General features: G+C 41.2%; 1 protein-coding gene across 4 annotated transcripts in view; it reads right to left on the bottom strand.

Moving 5' to 3' along the window:
- Positions 1–371: 371 nt before the first annotated feature.
- The window catches only part of TMEM150C (transmembrane protein 150C), a 112,793-nt gene continuing 93,588 nt past the window's right edge, over positions 372–19,576 (bottom strand). For all 4 annotated transcript variants that reach the window (XM_060417309.1, XM_004009947.6, XM_027971138.2 and 1 more), the window contains exons 6-8: positions 9,049–9,176; positions 6,125–6,302; positions 372–2,567 (exon numbers count right to left, since the gene is read on the bottom strand). In XM_060417309.1, the coding sequence (XP_060273292.1) occupies positions 2,359–2,567; positions 6,125–6,302; positions 9,049–9,176 (515 nt within the window). In that variant the 3' untranslated portion in view covers positions 372–2,358. The remainder of the gene's footprint in view (positions 2,568–6,124; positions 6,303–9,048; positions 9,177–19,576) is intronic.

Here is a 19,576-nt window from a genome sequence, read left to right on the forward strand (position 1 = left end):
CCACTGAAGGGAGGGGTAGGGAGTTGTGGGAGCCCTCTAATTTTATTACCAGGTTGAACCTAAGGTAATCTGGAGACCTGACGCTTGTGACCAGCATAGGAAGTGAGGGCAATTTTATGGGGCTGAGCCTTTAAGCTGGTGGAGTCTGACAATAACTTTGGGTAGTGTCAGAACTGAACTGAATTGTAGGACACCCAGTTGGTGTCTGGAGAATCAGAGACTTGGTTGTTAGTGTTCCCAAACACCCTAGAAATATGCTATCGGTATAACACTGAAGTTCATTTTCAACATAATGTCTCACTGGGTTTACCTATGCTTCAGTATTAGAGAAGAAATGTTCTTTGAAGAGGCCAAAAAAAAAAAAATCACAATTCTGCATAAAAGAATTTTATTTAGCGATCAGATCTCAATGAATAATGCCAGTCATTGCTTGATTGTTAAAATGTGCTATTAGATATACTCTTAAAAAGTGTACAGTGCATCACCAAAAGCTATTTAACTTGGATTGTGTAGAGTAAAAGAAAACTTCATAGATCTTTGTTCTTTGATAAAATTTTTAAAATATAAAAATGAAAAAAAAAAAACCCTCCAAAGCAGTATTCAAAAATAACAAATGTCACCTTGGACTATTTACAGTAAGATGCCTTTCTAATAGGAGAACACTCTTTTTCTCACATTTTACTTGGCTGTTAGAGGCATTCTCCCTGCACCGCCTCATGATTTCTTCCATTCCTATTTTGCAGGAAACGGTTATCTTCTCTCTCATTCATCTTTGAGTCTTTCTCTGATACACCCTTTTCCTACTCTAAATTACCAGGAATTCTAGTCAACAGACGTTGGTTGAGCACCTAATGTGTGCCAGGCACTGTGCTAAGAAGTGGGGATAAATACAGAAGTGAAAAGTCATTGAACCCCCTCCTCAAGAAGCTCAGAGTTTGTGTTTAATTAAAAAACATTGTTCACATTATAGTCCTTGAAATCTCAAGTCCCTGCGAAGTGAATTTGGGGATTTCTTGAAACAAAGTGCACTCACAGCGTCTGTGAGCTTGGCCCACTCCAAGACATTTTGAATTTAGAATTCTGCTCATTTTTATGAAACACAGCCTCTATAAAGCCCAGGCCTACAGTTTGAGTTCTAAACTCTTTGCAGGTGGAAACTGCATGCTGGGTTGTAGGGGACCAGCTGAACCAATTTGTTTTTGGCGGGGAGGGTACCCTTCTAATTGGCTCCTACAAATTCTGAGTATGAAAAGCCCTTAACCTCCCCCACCCTAATACAAAATTTAAGCGATAGGTACATTTGAGAAACTCCCCTCTTATGTGAACCTCCAACAAGATGCTCTAAAACTCCTGTCTTTGACAAATGTCCAGGAGGAGTTCTTTTTCTTACCTGTGTGCTTTTCTGTGAATACTTAGCTTCAAACATAAAATTGAGCCTACAGGTGACCTTTCCCCCCCCACTTTATCATGGTTGAACCCCAAACAAGTTTATTTCTGGCATTTGGTCTACACCCTCTTTATCCATGAGACCTCGAAAGACCCATGGTAGTTACTTACGGAAAAAAAAAAAAAAAGGCAAATCATGAAGTAGAAAATAGAAACCAAACATAGCGTACTATGGAAGCAAAAACGAAACTACACCCTGGCTGCCCCCATCTCTCCATGCCTGGCAGACCTTGGTCCTGCAGATATTCACACTGGGAAATATTTCTCAGTCACAGGAAGTCCAACTCATGTGGTGGGCTTCCCTCTCACAGCTTATAGCGTCGAATCTGGTCAGCCAACTGCTGAACGATGATGAAGGGAGTTTCTTTGGGAAAGTTCCATCCTTGATCCCACATCGTCTGCAGGTTACGAGGGGTCACATCTCTATACAGTGCCTGTCCAAGTAAATGATACTTGGTCCATTCAAGAGCCAGATTCACAATTTCTTCATGAGCTGGTTCCAAGCCCTTTGGATCTGAAGGCAACGTTGGGAGTTGGCGTTGTTCCCACGTCACATTTGGCCTGCCCTACCCAAAGTAGGGTGATCACGGTGGCTAGAGTACGTGAAGAGGACAATAAGAACGCGGGTGTTGGGAGAGAGGGGAAAAGATGTGATCATGCACAAGCTTCTTGCTCTGTCGTGCGTTATATTTTCAGTGTAACAGCATGTGTTTCGACACACAGGGCTTGTGCTTTTTCGTTAAATAACTCGCCCTGAAAAGCTCATTTGGCAAATGTGGCCACGAATGTGTGTTTCTGCGGGTGTGTGTGTGTGTGTGGTGTGTCACGAGGTTATGTGTCAAGTCCTATGGGTGTGTCCTGGCCCCTCCCTCGCTGCCACACCCACCTCCCCAGCAAGGAAAAGCTGAAGGGTTACACTTGGTCGGTTTGATATTCGGAAGCTTCAGACAGGCTTTCTGAGAAGCTTAGGAAGTTCTCCTGGTATTCGGAGCAAACAATCTCGTAGCGATAATGCCGGAACTCCACAGCAAAGGTGCCAAAGTAAGACAGGAAGCACATGACCAGGCCCCACTGGACCCTGGCGGCGTACATGTGGATGCCTTGCGCCATGAGGATGAAGTCTGGGGAGAAGTGGTCAAGGAAAGTACCTCTGTCGGCCATGTTAAGGCTGGGCTCTTCTCTGGGCAGAGACAGGTTACAGAAAAGAGCCAAAGAACTTGACAGGGCCATCTGAGCCCTATCTACATAAATAATACATCATGCTGCCCTTCCTTTGTGCCAGACATGCTTCTAGGTGCTTTCATGGAGCACCTAGCTTGATCCTCACAACATCCTATTATCTTCAGTTTGTTTAAAATAGGGAGCACAGACTGATGAACCTATTTTCAGGGCAGCAGAGGAGACGCAGACATAGGGAACAGACTTGGCGGACACAGCAGGGGAAGCGGAAGGAGGGGGTGGGATGAATGGAGAGGATAGCATGGAAACATCTACACCACCATGTGTAAAAGAAACAGCCAGTGGGAATTTGCTGTATGGCTCAGGTTAACTCAAACCGGGGCTCTGTGACAATCTCAAGGGGGTGGGAGGGAGGTTCAAGAGGGAGGAGACATATGTATACCTATGGCTGATTCATGTTGATGTATGGCAGAAACCAACATAATGTTGAAAGCAATTATAATTAATTATTTAATTGTCAATTAAAAATAAGTAGATTAAAAAAAATTAGAGAGTACAGGGGCACGTATGCATGCTCAGTTGTATCCAACTCTTTGAGACCCCATGGACTGTAGCCTTTTATCGCTCAGTCACGTCTGACTCTTTGCAACTCCATGGACTGTAGCTCGCCAGGCTCCTCCATCCATGGAATTTTCCAGGCAAGAATACTGGAGTGTGTTGCCATTTCCTACCCAAGTCTCCTGCATTGCAGGCAGATTCTTTACCTATTGAGCCATCAAGGAAGCCCTTAATATAAGGAAATGGAGGCCAAATGGGTAACACACGTGTTAACTGGTGGAACTGGGGTTCAAAGACAAGAACTCTGACTCCTTGCCCATGCATTTGACCAGTATTCTCCATGGCGACCTAATATACTGTGAGACTAGCTAAAGACTTATAATTCCAAAGTAATTATTTGGCCAGAAAAATAATGTTATATTTTTAAAAGACACTGCAAATGACTATGGAGCAATGTGTACTTACCAAAGAGTGAACTACATCCATATAAGCTGTGTTTGTCTTTGCAATGCTACTAACAATGTTTAAGTGGCATTCCTTCCTCTCTCTAATTTTTATTATTGTTTTTCAGACAATATTATGTAGGCTGCTTTCATTCCTGGTGTTGTATTTAAACTTGTGCCCAAATAAAAATAGGCAACTAAGAAACCAAAGGAACAGATGATATGTCTATGCCTGAATATACATGAAGTATATGCATACACACACACACACACACACACACAAACACACTTCAGGATACATAAAGGTAGGCGCTTGGAAGAAGAAAGGTTCACAATATTTTTGATTGTAGGAGTTTGCAACCCCAGGTCATGGACCGCTGCTGGTCCATAGCCTGTTAGGAACGGGGCTGCACAACAGAAGGTGAGTGGCTGGCGAGGGAGCGAAGCTTCATCTTTGTTTACAGCTGCTCCCCATTGCTCTCATTATACCTGAGCGCCACCTCCTAACAGATCAGCGGAGGCATTAGATTCTCATGAGAGCGTGAACCCTATTGTGAACTGCCTGTCCAAAGCATCTAGGTTTGGCACTCCTGATGAGAAGCATCCTGAAACCATCAGCCTCCCCTCCACCACCCCAGTCCATGGAAAAACTGTCTTCTATGAAATGTCCCTGGTGACAAAAAGGTTGGGGATCAATGCTCTAGTGAAAGGCTAAGAGGTCAAGGACTAAATAAAGTTATTTAGAAAGTCAGAAATGTCCCCTTAGAATTAGTTCTACCTTCAGAACTTAGACTTAAAATCTTGGGTAATTTTCAGAGAGTAAAAAAGTATGTAAGAACTACTTCAGCTAAACTTTGCTCTCCTGACTAGACTTGAATCCATTCATCAGGGAACCAAGAAATCGTTCCAAGTCTTCAGAAATAACATGGATCAGAATTGTTTAGTATAAGCTCAAAATTAAAAATAATTCAAAACCCTTACATACTCTTCCGACTGAGGGTTCAAAATATTGCCGAAACAATACTATTATTACTTAATAGGGAAGGGATACATCTTCAGATCTCACACTGGCAGAATTCTAACCTGTTTACTCATAAAATAATTTTGACTTGTTTACTCAGATTGCTAGTAGTAAACAACTTTTTTGGCTTGAATTTCAAGTCCTTTGATGTTCTTTATCTAATGTGACCATAGAACTTCAGAAAACCCCTAAAATGACTGAATGGCAGTTTGGAAAGGAAGAAGAAATAAACACTTCCAAATAATCCACTAACTAAAGAACATCTTTGAACACTAAATGTTTTCATATTTTAAAGCCACTCTAAGTAAAAAGAACTGAGCCTGAGTTTAAAACAAACTGACACATTCCATGTGTGATCTTGGGTAACTAACCTCTGTTACTATTCTTGTTAAGTGAGGATTAAAAGTGTAGACATATTTAAAGTTGCTTAGAATAATGTCTAGCACATTATAAGTGCCCAGTAAATACTGGCTATTCATGAAGACTGTAACAGTGTTAGTTTACAGTTTGCCATCTAGGAACCTTATTCCCTTCTTCTCCACGGTTTCCAGAGGACCTATTGGAGGGAACACTTAGGAATGATTGACTGATCTGATTGGTGGGCTCAGAACTGGCCTGCTTCCACTGGGCTCTTCTATAGTAGGTGGGGTCACTGTGCTCCACCCTAGACTAGTCCCTCTGCAATCTATTTGGGGTTCAACTGAATGAAGTGCTATTCTCTGTCTTTCCCTGATTTCTCTACTTGTTACTGGGTGGATAAGTTGAATTCTAACATGTGAGATAGGAGACCTGCACAATTCTCCTTTCCAAATTTCCTAGGAATAAAGGCTGATTTCTTCACACCTATTTGGCACCCATTTGGCTCCTTGTGACTGTTCTCCATTGGTTCAAACTCCAAGGGAGGAAGGGAAATAGCATATCAAAATCTCAAAATTATTTGTTTGGGATAACAGTGCATGCCATGGTAATCTAGATCTTGAATTTCTTTTCCAGAAAAGCTTATTTGTTTTTCTGAAAGATAGAAATGTATTTTTGTCTCTCGAAATTCATTTTTACAGTTTAATAAATTAAATGAAATAACAGAGCCATGATAAAGTCACAAATGAAAAAAATATTGTCAAGATGGAAGAAATTAAGCATAATTCTCTCTCGGATTATGCATTCTATCTATTTCACAAAAGGAAGCCTTACGCCATTTGTGATAAGGGGAATGCATGACACCATTCCTACAGATTGAAACAGTTTTGAGCAGGCAGCGCTTGTTTTATTTTTAGTTATCCATCTCCTCTTTGGTATGAAAAGTAGGTCTGAGAGTTTTCAGTTTTTACTTTTACTTTTTGTTTTTGTCTAATATTCTGAGATGATCTGACAGTATATCCTAAGCAACTGAGAATGGCAATGTTCTCATCTTCCACAAGGACAAGTCATCTGTGTTTTAATCTCACTGGTAGAGACCCTTTTCACACTCAAAGGATACAGAGGACCACACAGAGAGTGATAGACGCTGAGAGAATAACTCGTGGAATTCCAACCTTCCGTCCTTCATTCTTGATGTTGACTTTGAGTGTCAATGCCGCCTGAATCCAGCAGGTCAACGTGCCAAACCCAAAAGTCAAGGAAGTTCCAACATTATGGATTTCTTCATCATTTGTGAGCTAAGGGATGAACAGACAATGACCTGTGGAGGCCCATTCAGAAAACACACACAGGCCAATGGAACACATGAAGGAGAACGAAACAGGTAGAGAGATGTTCTAAGAGTGGGCTAACAGATTGTAGAGACAGCCAAATCCTTTCCCTCCACTAGCTCTCTGTGTCTATTCTCCATTGGTTTGAACTCTGAGGGAAAGAAGGGAAATGACTGGTACCCTCAAACCTCAAAACATTTGCTTAGATGAGCCAATGAATGAACAGGCAGCGGTAATTTAATTTTTGAATTTAGTTTCCAGAAAAGCTTTGGAGAAAAGTAAAAGAATAAAAACAGGAAAGTTACCCATAAAAAGAGAAATGTCAAGTTTCTACAGACATAAACCCCAAACTCTGTTCTCTAGATTAAGAAATGAGAACAGAATCTGGCTGTGTATTTACTGATTGAGCATGGTCAATTCTAAGCAGGTCAAGGTTTCATTGGCCTGGACAACTAACAATGCTGGTTGTTATCTATTCTTATAGAATTGTCCATTTTCTGTAATATAGCCAATTATTGTTAATGGGGTTGAACCCGTGCCCCCTGCAGGGGAAGCATGGAGTTCTAACTACTGGACTGCCAGGAAATTCCCTTTTCTCCCTCATTATAATAAGAAAAATGCACTTATGAGCTTTCGCCATATCTGGAGACCCGTTAAAAGGCAACAGTGTTTGAAGATTCCTGGTCAAGACCTTCATACAGTTAATAGGTTAAAGGAGACCCATTTGGGTTGTTTCAGTTGGAAGTCAGAGATGTAAACTGCTCAAATCATTGTCCACTGATTTAAAAAATATACAGTCGTGCAGTAGGATTTTTTTCTTCTTTGAAAAAAACCACCAGCCCACAGGTCAAAACACATATTTTTAAAACACTTTAAATAATGATTCCCCAAGTCAAATTTTACTTCTAGAAAACTGGCTTTCCATGCTATACACAATCTGTTTATTTATTTTAAAAATCTAATTTTAAAAATAGATGGTATATTTAACTACATGGGTCAAATTTTAAAAAATTACGAAAAGAGTACAGGCAACTGCATTATTTGTTTCCCGTGTAATCTCTGTAGATACTCCAGAAAATGTTCTATGAAGAACATGTAGTGTCATCATTGATGGTTTTGAATATTTGTGGTTCAATCAAACAACCCCACCAATGGAATTCTTTAGGGAACTTAAGTGAAAGACAAAATGGCTACTCAGTAACTTCCATCCGAGACCCAGTTGAAAGAAATGATAGTTATTGAGCATTTTACAACATGCCAGCCCTTGTAGCACAGAAGCATAAGTGGAAGGAAGATTCCCACCAAAATCTCAACAAAAAATGCTCTGTGTCCTAACATTTTGGAGCTCAACAGATAAACTCTCAAATATTCTCCTGATAATTCACTGTCCAAGGCAATAGGTTCTAAGAATGCAGCTTTCTCATTATTGAGGTTGATGAGACCTTGGATAATTAGAGGAACTGGTGAGATTGCATGCCTGTCTGTCAGATGACCCATTAAGTAAAAAAAAAAAATACTGTACCAGGGGATGTCCAGGGGAATGAGATACTAATTTAATGGATTATCAGCACTGAGGACTCACGGCAAGAGTCAGTCTTAGAAAACCCACTACCCTATTTTCAGTGAGAACATTACGAAATGCTCACTGGAGTGCTGAGTGTCTGGAATGCCTTCACCATTTGGATTTCACTCAGTAGACAAGGGAGAAGTTTAGGATCAGCGTTTAATTGCAAGGAGGAGGTTTCTAGTAGCAGTATTTAGCAGGGCTGGAGGATGCTGGGGAGGAAATGGAGGCAGGGAAAACAGACAACCACTGTAAGAATGCAGTGGTCTCCATGACTTAAAAATGAAGTCAAGAGTTGGGTGATGGTGTTGACAAGGGAAATTATGCTTAAATGACCTTCGGTGTGTGTGTCAGTCACTCAGTCGTGTACGCCTCTTTGCGATCCTGTAGACTGTAGCCAGCCAGGTGCCTCTGTCCATGGGATTTTCCAGGGAAGAATACTGGAGTGGGTTGCCATTTCCTCCTCCAGGAATCCCTCCTCTAGGGATCAAACTTGAGTCTCCTGCATTGCAGGCAGATTATTTACCACCTGAGCCACCAGGAAAGTCCCTAAATGACCTGGCATTTTTATACTTCTGGGAAGAAGAGTTAGGGTTAATACATCTTTATACAAGTCATATTCTAAAGAAATTCTGGATTTTCAAACTAACTCCCACGTGAGCCTGCTAATGTGAAATGCAAGCTTTCATCCAATAAGGATGTTCAATGTTTAATTATAGAAAGGCAATGGTCCTATTAGTTTTCTAGAAAGATCGATTAGGTTACAATTTATTATGAAAAAAGTATACAGTACTTTGAAAGCCCTTGTAGAAAATACACAGCTATTTTAGTAGCTGCATTTCCCAGCAGCTGTGCTATATGTCTGAGGTACAGTGAGGACTTTCCCATGTATGGACAAGGGAAGCCTGGCATGCTGCGGTCCATGGGCTTGCAAAGAGTTGGACATGATTGAGCGACTGAACTGACTGAGGTGGGGCTCAATGATCAGACAGGCTGACTGCTGGAGAACCTGTGCATATTAGGAACCACTGTAGAATGTTTAAAAGTCCATGGAGAAGTTTATGGGCCACATAGTGACTATACCTCACTGGCTGTGATAATCATATAGGTGAAGCATGAGATGGAGATGAAAAAGGCCAAATGAAGTACCTGAAAATTACCAAGTAAGGTCATTCCAAAGGAAGCCAGACAGAGAGCCACCAAGCCACTAATATTCAGCCACGGATTTAAAACCTTTGGTTTCAGTTGTATGAAGCGCAGAACAGCTACCACAAGAGCTGGGAATAAAACAAAATGTTATAATTGAAAAATTGAAATCACACAGCCAGACTAGGAAATGGCATTCTAAAGCCACAATGTGCAAAAGTAAACTTGCCATTGTACATTTTAAAATCTCTGAAACGACCATTTTTAAAAGAAAACCTGCAGGCAATGTTTCTGATTATTGAGATGTTTTATTCTAGCTAACCTGGGGAAAGCAGAGAGGAACTGAAGCAGCAGTGTTACTTGGGTGAGGCAAGATGATAGACTGGTAATAGTGTTTTTCCCAGAGTTTTCAAAAACAAGGTCAGCACAAGACAGACTGGCTTAGGAGAGCATTGCAGAGGCTTGGCATACGACAAATCAGATGCAGAGAGTCGGCCCATGGCACAAGAATTCACTGATTCAATCACCCTTTAATTGAGAACAGTGTTAGGACAGACAGGGCAAGAAAAAATGGGGAAGAAGACGTGGTTATCAGTCTAGACAAATCTGCTGGTGCCTGTGCCAGAAATCATTCCTGGGCATGGGAAGGAAGATAAAGCAAGTATAGAAATCCCTTCGTTACTAGTTTACTCCCCCTCTCCTCTGATTCTACCTGTGGGTGTTCATTGTCAAAGGACAAAGATAGTTCATCCAAATTAGGGCACTGGCAGTAAGAAAATCATGGAATCTGTATTTTAACAGAGCAGATTTGGGGGTTTGGTATATATTAAAAATCATACTGTGATTATATTAAGAAAGCTCAGTTCTTCCAAATGATGTTAATTACTCATTTTAAAAGCCCACTCTTTTCAACCAAATTGTCATCAGAGAATCTGAAGAGAGATGAAGGAAGTTATTTAGATTTCAAATCTGACTTCTAATAGTGACTTTGAGGCTAGTCCATACTCAAGCCATTAATCTAAGAATCCCCTTTTATTAATTGCTTACTGCAGGGATATTTTCATATTTATACAAGAAGTTGGGAGAGCCTAGTTTACAAGTGATTTTTAAAAAGCACTTACAATTAATATGTTATAGCTAATATAAGGAAAGGCAGTTACTACTTCCTAAGGCAATTTATTTTGACATTAAGGTCTGGAGAAGGAAATGGCAATCCACTCCAGTACTATTGCCTGGAAAATCCCATGGACAGAGGAGCCTGGTAGGCTACAGTCTAGGGGGTCGCAAAGAGTCAGACACGACTGAGCGACTTCACTTCACTTTACTTCCTAAGGCAATTTATTTTGACATTAAGGTTTAGCAGGGAAGATGATTAGGAATTCAGGAATTATCCTATTTATACAGCAATTCAGTAGGTAGTTATTTGCTAAAAGTCTATCTTGATTACTGGCCAATATTCAGTTCAGTTCAGGTCAGTTCAGTTGCTCAGTCGTGTCCGACTCTTTGTGACCCCATGGATTGCAGCCAAGCACGCCAGGCCTCCCTGTCCATCACCAACTCCAGGAGTTCACTCAGACTCAAGTAGCCATTAATAAGAAACCATCCACAAATTTGCATTTCTCAAGTCTGCCGAATTTAACAGTTTCAAGCTACGAAGTTAGTTCATCGAATTGACTTTCAGTTCCAAGTACCTTTGGTGAAAGAGTGGTATACAGCTTGGATAATATTTGGATTTTGGAAGCAAAATAGAAATAAACCATAATTTATGAAATCGTAAACTGTTTGGCTCTGATTTAGCTTTTAGTATATTTATATTTAGCCCACGATTCATCATCAGATTAATAGATTATACTTGAGTTGATAATAGTTTTCCAACCTAATGGTTTGAGAGATCCAGTTGGGAGCTACAGGGCAATATTTTCAGAAGTCTATTAACAGTGACAACAGTTACCCTTGTTTAGTCGCAAAGTCGTGTTCGACTCTTTTGTGATCTCATGGACTGTAGCTCCTCTGTCCACATTAGGAGATGAAAAAATTTCTATTACTTTGGGGATGGAAATAGGAGGAAGAAGTGGGGAGAGGAGAAATTCACTACAAGCGCCTCAACACAAAGTGATCTTCAGAAAAGGAAGCCATTAGATTTAGACCAGAAATCTCCGCACAGGCCATCCGGGAGACACTTGCTGGTTACCTGTGTGTGGATATTAGTCAAGGCATAATGACAAAATCAATCCTAAAGGAGATCAGTCCTGGGTGTTCACTGGAAGGACTGATGCTGAAGCTGAAACTCCAATACTTTGGCCACCTGATGTGAAGAACTGACTCATTGGAAAAGACCCTGATGCTGGGAAAGATTGAAGGCAAGAGGGGAATGTGATGACAGAGGATGAGATGGTCGCAAAGAGTCAGACACGACTGAGCGACTGAGCGACTGAACTGAACTGAATGACAAAATACCAAGGCAAATATGACAAAATGTATTTGAAATACATTTCAAATGTGCTTTTAAAAATGACTAGTGGCGGGTATGACTCTGGGAACTCTCTGGCTGTCATTCAGTTTGGAGGGCTAGGATGGTGCTGGAACTCTGGCCGAAGCCCTGACTCACTGCTGAGGCAAACACCAAAATGGCTCTTCATGTTGGCCAGCCAGGTAGTTGGTGCCACTGTACCCCCAGGGACACAGTCACTGCCACTCTTTATGTTACTCATTTCTCGCCAGTGAACTTCAGACGTGCACCATTCCCCCGGCTCCAGTTATTCTAGCCTTCTCTTTTGTAATCTGGATGGTAAATCATTTCATCAAGAATAGATAATGAAATTAAGCAGGAAGCAGAAATCTTCCTGAAGACAGGAATCAACCCAAAACTTCCAGAATTGCATTCCAAACACCACACTTTGCCCTTTTCACCTATTAACTCCATTATAAATCAGCTGAGGGCTTCCCTGGTGGTCCAATGGTTAAGAATACTCCTTCCATGCAAGGAATACCAGTTTGATCCCTGGTCTGAGAAGATCCCACATGCCATGGGGCAACTGAGCCTCTGCGTCATAACTACTGCGCCTACGTACTGCAGCTCCTGAAGACCGTGGACCTAGAATTTGTGCTCTGTAACAAAAGAAGCCACTGCGATGAGAATCCTACACACACGAGAGAGTAGCCCCTGCTCACTGCAACTAGAGAAAAAGCCAGAGCAGCAACAAAGACCCAGCACAGCCAATACATAAATAAATCTTAAAAAAAAAATCAACTGAGACAAGGCACACTTTCCTTTTAAAATAAGATCTAGTTGAAATTTTATGGTTGTGGAAATAATAAAGTTTCTAGTCTGTTAAGAATTTTATTAAGAGGTTTAAATGGAGGCAGATTCAGACTCTCTGTTATGAAGTCCACTTACAACCAAGTAGTGATTTAATTATAGCTTCTTGAAAGGGTCTTCTGGGCAGTAGGGCAATTTCAAAGCTATCTTTATATATGCAAACCAATTTTTACCACATTAACATTCTGCTCAACAGATCTTTTTAAAGTTTCCTTAAACTTTTACAATTTTACTTACAGTTTTAGAAAAGATTTAAAAAATCCACCCATCTGTGGTTTTTGATACTTACAACAGTTCTTTGCTATAGAGATGCTCTTTTTAATTTATCTTTCTGTTAAAAAATACAAATATTAGAGAGTAATCGCTTATTTTCTTTGTTAAATTTTTTATGTTGAAGCTGATAGGGTTCTTCAAGTTCAGACTCAAAATAGCAGCACTTCACTGCAGTGGTAGACTGGTGCCTGGCCAAATTCTTCTTCATTTTGTTTAGCATCAATAATACCTATTTATTGATAGAATTTGTGCTCTAGGAATGGCAAACCACTTCAGTATTCTTGCCTTGAGAACCCCATGAACAGTATGAAAAGGCAAAATGATAGGATACTGAAAGAGGAACTCCCCAGGTCGGTAGGTGCCCAATATGCTACTGGAGATCAGTGGAGAAATAACTCCAGAGAGAATGAAGGGATGGAGCCATAGCAAAAACAATACCCAGCTGTGGATGTGACTGGTGATAGAAGCAAGGTCCAATGCTGTAAAGAGCAATGTTGCATAGGAACCTGGAATGTCAGGTCCATGAATCAAGGCAAATTGGAAGTGGTCAAACAGGAGATGGCAAGAGTGAACATCGACATTTTAGGAATCAGCAAACTAAAATGGACTGGAATGGGTGAATTTAACTCAGATGACCATTATATCTACTACTGTGGGCAGGAATCCCTTAGAAGAAATGGAGTAGCCATCATGGTCAACAAAAGAGTCCAAAATGCAGTACTTGGATGCAGTCTCAAAAATGACAGGATGATCTCTGTTCATTTCCAAGGCAAACCATTCAATATCACAGTAATCCAAGTCTATGCCCCAACCAGTAACGCTGAAGAAGCTGAATGGTTCTATGAAGACCTACAAGACCTTTTAGAACTAACACCCAAAACAGATGTCTTTTTCATTATAGGGCACTGGAATGCAAAAGTAGGAAGTCAAGAAACACCTGGAATAACAGGCAAATTTGGCCTTGGAATACGGAATGAAGCAGGGCAAAGACTAATAGAATTTTGCAAAGAGAATGCACTGGTCATAGCAAACACCCTCTTCCCACAACACAAGAGAAGACTCTACACATGGACATCACAAAATGGTCAACACCGAAATCAGATTGATTATATTCTTTGCAGGCAAAGATGGAGAAGCTCTATACAGTCAGCAAAAATAAGACCAGGAGCTGACTGTGGCTCAGATTATGAACTCCTTATTGCAAATTCAGACTTAAATTGAAGAAAGAAGGGAAAACTGCTAGACCATTCAGGTATGACCTAAATCAAATCCCTTATGATTATACAGTGGAAGTGAGAAATAGATTTAAGGGCCTAGATCTGATAGATAGAGTGCCTGATGAACTATGGACTGAGGTTCGTGACACTGTACAGGAGACAGAGATCAAGACCATCCCCATGGAAAAGAAATGCAAAAAAGCAAAATGGCTGTCTGGGGAGGCCTTACAAATAGCTGTGAAAAGAAGAGAAGCGAAAAGCAAAGGAGAAAAGGAAAGATATAAGCATCTGAATGCAGAGTTCCAAAGAATAGCAAGAAGAGATAAGAAAGCCTTCCTCACCAGTCAATGCAAAGAAATAGAGACAAACAACACAATGGGAAAGACTAGAGATCTCTTCAAGAAAATTAGAGATACCAACGGAACATTTCATGCAAAGATGGGCTCAATAAAGGACAGAAATGGTATGGAACTAACAGAAGCAGAAGATATTAAGAAGAGATGGCAAGAATACACAGAAGAACTGTACAAAAAAGATCTTCATGACCAAGATAATCACGATGGTGTGATCACTCATCTAGAGCCAGACATCCTGGAATGTGAAGTCAAGTGGGCCTTAGAAAGCATCTCTACGAACAAAGCTAGTGGAGGTGATGGAATTCCAGTAGAGCTATTTCAAATCCTGAAAGATGATGCTGTGAAAGTGCTGCACTCAATATGCCAACAAATTTGGAAAACTCAGCAGTGGCCGCAGGACTGGAAAAGGTCAGTTTTCATTCCAATCCCAAAGAAAGGCAATGCCAAAGAATGCTCAAACTGCTGCACAGTTGGATTCAGCTTACATGCTAGTAAAGTAATGCTCAAAATTCTCCAAGCCAGGCTTCAGCAATATGTGAACCGTGAACTTCCAGATGTTCAAGCTGGTTTTAGAAAAGGCAGAGAAACCGGAGATCAAATTGCCAACATCCGCTGAATCATGGAAAAAGCAAGAGAGTTCCAGAAAACATCTATTTCTGCTTTATTGACTATGCCAAAGCCTTTGACTGTGTGGATCACAATAAACTGTGGAAAATTCTAAAGGAGATGGGAATACTAGACCACCTGACCTGCCTCTTAAGAAACCTGTATGCAGGTCAGGAAGCAACAGTTAGAACTGGACATAGAACAACAGACTGGTTCCAAATAGGAAAAGGAGGACATCAAGGCTGTATATTGTCACCCTGCTTATTATTTAACTTCTATGAAGGGTACATCATGAGAAATGCTGGGCTGGAAGAAGCACAAGCTGGAATCAAGACTGCGGGGAGAAATATCAGTAACCTCAGATATGCAGATGACACCACCCTTATGGCAGAAAGTGAAGAGGAACTAAAAAGCCTCTTGATGAAAATTAAAGAGGAGAATGAAAAAGTTGGCTTAAAGCTCAACATTCAGAAAATGAAGATCATGGCACCTGGTCCCATCACTTCATAGCAAATAGATGGGGAAACAGGGGAAACAGTGTCAGACTTTATCTTCTTGGGCTCCAGAATCACTGCAGATGGTGACTGCAGCCATGAAATTAAAAGATGCTTACTCCTTGGAAGAAAAGTTATGACCAACCTAGATAGCATATTCAAAAGCAGAGACACTACTTTGCCAACAAAGGTCCATCTAGTCAAGGCTATGGTTTTTCCAGTGGTCATGTATGGATGTGAGAGTTGGACTGTGAAGAAAGCTGAGCGCCAAAGAATTGATGCTTTTGAACTGTGGTGTTGGAGAAGACTCTTGAGAGTCCTTTGGACTGCAAGGAGATCCAACCAGCCCATTCTGAAGGAGATCAGCCCTGGGATTTCTTTGGAGGGAATGATGCTAAAGCTGTAACTCCAGTACTTTGGCCATCTCATGCGAAGAGTTGACTCATTGGAAAAGACTTTGATACTGGGAGGGATTGGGGGCAGGAGGAAAAGGGGACAACAGAGGATGAGATGGCTGGATGGCATCACTGACTTGATGGACATGAGTCTGAGTGAACTCCGGGAGTTGGTGATGGACAGGGAAGCCTGGCGTGCTGCGATTCATGGGGTCGCAAAGAGTCGGACACGACTGAGCAACTGAACTGAACTGAACTGAATACCTATTTATCACAGCAGTAAAACATAACAATCAATATGTTTTGGCTGAAGGAGGGAGAGAGGCTAGTGTTAGGTGACCAAAATCATTCAGCTAATAACTTTATCCTCACAACCTCTCCAGGGAAGAAATATTTCTATTAAGAAGTGTGTCTTACAGCAAAAGAGATGCAGATGTAAAGAACTCTGTGGGAGAAGGCGAGGGTGGGATGATTTGAGAGAGTAGCACTGAAACATGTATATTATCATATGTGAAATATATCACCAGTCCAGGTTCGATGCATGAGACAGGGTGCTCAGGGCTGGTGCACTGGGATGACCCTGAGGGATGGGATGGGGAAGGAGGTGGGAGGGGGGTTCAGGATGGGGAACACATGTACACCCATGGCTGATTCATGTCAATGCATGGCGAAAACCACTACAATATTGTAAAGTAATTAGCCTCCAATTAAAATAAGTAATTAAAAAAAAAGAAATGTGTCTTAGATCACAAAAGTGCAGATTTAGGACAAAAAATATGAATAATTCCATAAAGAAAATCACTGAGCATTTATTGGATCTTTGCTTAGTCCATCAAAAAAAACACAAGATTTTTGCTAACTGATTTTAATAAATACCACCCCAACTCGTTTGTAAATTATAATCTATATGGCTGCCAACAAGCAGTGATTTATATGAGGTCTTTGTTGTTTCTTAGGGCTTCTTCCATGCCTCAGTAGTAAAGAATCTGCCTACCCTGCAGGAGACACGAGAGTCACAGGTTGGGTCCCTGGGTTAGGAAGACCTGCTGGAGGAGGAAATGGCCACCCACTCCAGTATTCGTGCCTAGAAAATCCCATGGACAGAACAGTCTGGCAGGCTACAGTCCATGGGGTCACAAAGAGTCAGACACAACTGAGTAAGCACACAGGATGCGGGCTGTTTCTTATAGTCAGTTACGTCATCTGAAACGATACTCTGAGATCTAAAAGGGACAGGCCTGGGGAGACAAAACCAGCCACAGTGCAAAGCAAGAATTATTCGGAAAAGGATTCTTTTTCCCTCCCAGATAAGTAAATAATAGATGGTTCGCTCTCACTGAACACTAATCTTACTCAGTTTTGTGTCTACCAGATGGCACTAAAAGTGATGAAATATAATTAACACCGGACGCTGCAATACCTTAGAGCAAAAGCCAGTAAAAACTTAATTGCTTCTTGATGGAGCAGGGGAGGACTGGAGAATCAGATGCTGACAGATGTCATCTGCAAGAGGGGAACTTGTTTTCATGACTGTGTTTTTGGAATTGCTTTTATAACAAGTTTACCATCAGCTTTGTAAAGGGATAAATTTGTGAGCTGGGAAAACCGGCATATTTTAGATGTTGCGCTAAGGACTATTGGGACATATCAATTTGTCTTAAGAATACAAAGGGTAATCTGTGGCTTCTAACATGTTCACTGGTTTCTTTAAAGCCCCATGGAGGACAGACATCCTGTGACATTTCCTCGTAAGGGAAGTCTCCAGTGTATTACGATTAAAAGAGGTAATGTTTGCAAAGCACTTAGCATTGTGCCTGGAATATTAAGGGACTGTCATTAATTACTGTTATTGCTGTGCTCCGTGGGGATGATGGTATGAGTTGGTACCAACCTGCCTATGTGGTGTGATTGCTGACGGATTGGGAAAGGTCTCTGACCCTGTGAGCCCAGAGTCACTCTTGGGACTTTGTGTTCTATTAGATGCAAATATCTCCTTAGAGGTCATTTACACCTTAGCATGAGTACATTTATTACATCTTTTCAGAAGGATGGTATGAAGAATAGGAAAAAAGAGTGAGTACTGAGTTCCTGTGCAGGAGACACGGGTTCGATCCTTGGGTCGCAAAGATCCCTTGGAGAAGGGAATGGCAACCCACTCTAGTATTCTTGCCTGGAAAAAACCATGGACAGAAGAGCCTGGCTGGTTACAGTCCATGGGGTCTCAAAGAACTGGACACAACTGAATGACTAACATGGAGACTGAAGGCAGTGAGGACAAAACCAGGCTGGCTAGTGTTTCCCCTGGGGGCTCAAGGGAACATTCCCCATGTTTCTCTGCCTTCTGAACCAACTGAGATTCTGCTTGTGGTGCAGGTTGGACCAACCATCTCTCTTGATTTTCCAGGGAATTTTATAGGTCTTCCCTTTTCCTATAGCAAAAATTTAAAAGAAACATGTAAGAGCCAGTAGAAAATTTTGGGGGTAGGAAAGTTATAAATCAATGAACTAACAGGCCACCTCTTTGGGGGACAGGTGCTACAAAGGTCAAACACTCCCTCAGTAATAACATCATCATTAGCTCTCACTTGGAGTGGAAGTTTCAGTATCCAAAAGGACCATGTCCAGAAAACTGCTGTTGAAGGATTTAGCTATCACTGACTGGACCCAACAAAATGCCAATGGTGATAATTGGTTGACCTTTCTTTCTTTTTTTTGGGCGCACTGCACGGCATGTGGGATCTTAACTTTCAGACCCAGGATCAAACCCATGCCCTCTGCATAGAAAGCATGGAGTCTTTAGCCACTGGACCACCAGGGAAGTCCCAGCCTGTTGAAAGACACAGAGGAGTCCTTGGCCTGGATGAAATGAGCTCCGCAATTTGAACTGTGGTGCTGGAGAAGACTCCTGAGAGTCCCTTGGACTGCAAGGAGATTAAACCAGTCAATCTTAAAGGAAATCAACACTGAATATTCATTGGAAGGACTAATGCTGAAGCTGAAGCTCCAATACTTTGGCTGCCTGAGGCGAAGAGCCAACTCCTTGGAAAAGACCCTGATGCAGTCGGTGATGGCATCACCGACTCGATGGACATGAGTTTGAACAAACTCTGGGAGATGGTGAAGGACAGGGAAGCCTGGTGTGCTGCAGTCCATGGGGTCGCAAAGAGTCGGACACAGCTGAGCGACTGAACAACAAGGCTGATTTGGAGGAAGACAGAGAGTATGGCTGGTTCCCACAGCCCCCGGAGAGAAGCACTCACAGAACAAAGAGGACAGGATATTAAATGAGAACTTTAGTCCCTGAAGGAAAAGGGAATTAGGGCCGGACATGAGTACAAAAGGTTTCTGTCTGTTTTTTATAAACCTGTGTTCCCATTTGCCAGCTTGATATGTGTATAGGAACAGGGGAGGGCATAATCCTAATGATAATGCCAATCTTTAGACTGAAAGATGATGTCTATACACATCAATATTTATCTCAGACCCTATGCATTTTTCATGCTTGCCAGTGAAAGACTACATAAAGCATTCTTTTTAAAGAAAACATATTGTACAATATTATAGTCTCATGCAGGATTTTATGGCACATGAAATATATTATTTCATGCAGCAAGAGAAATAAAGTCAAGAATTTGCTGTAATGATTGAAGATGGTAAAGGGAAAAGAAAATGGAAGGTAAGCAGGTGAATGTAAAGGGATTTATGAAAAAAAATGACCCTCAAAACAAAAAAAAGCCCACTTTAGCATACTGACATGATATGACACTAAATTATCAACTAAGCCCACCATACTTTTGATATGAGTTTTTGGAGACTTTAAAATAAAAAAGAAATATCCCAAAGCACGTAAAGCATTCTTCATGCTCTTCTT

Source organism: Ovis aries, chromosome 6 (assembly GCF_016772045.2).
Source record: "Ovis aries strain OAR_USU_Benz2616 breed Rambouillet chromosome 6, ARS-UI_Ramb_v3.0, whole genome shotgun sequence".
Classification (NCBI taxonomy): Eukaryota; Metazoa; Chordata; class Mammalia; order Artiodactyla; family Bovidae; genus Ovis; species Ovis aries.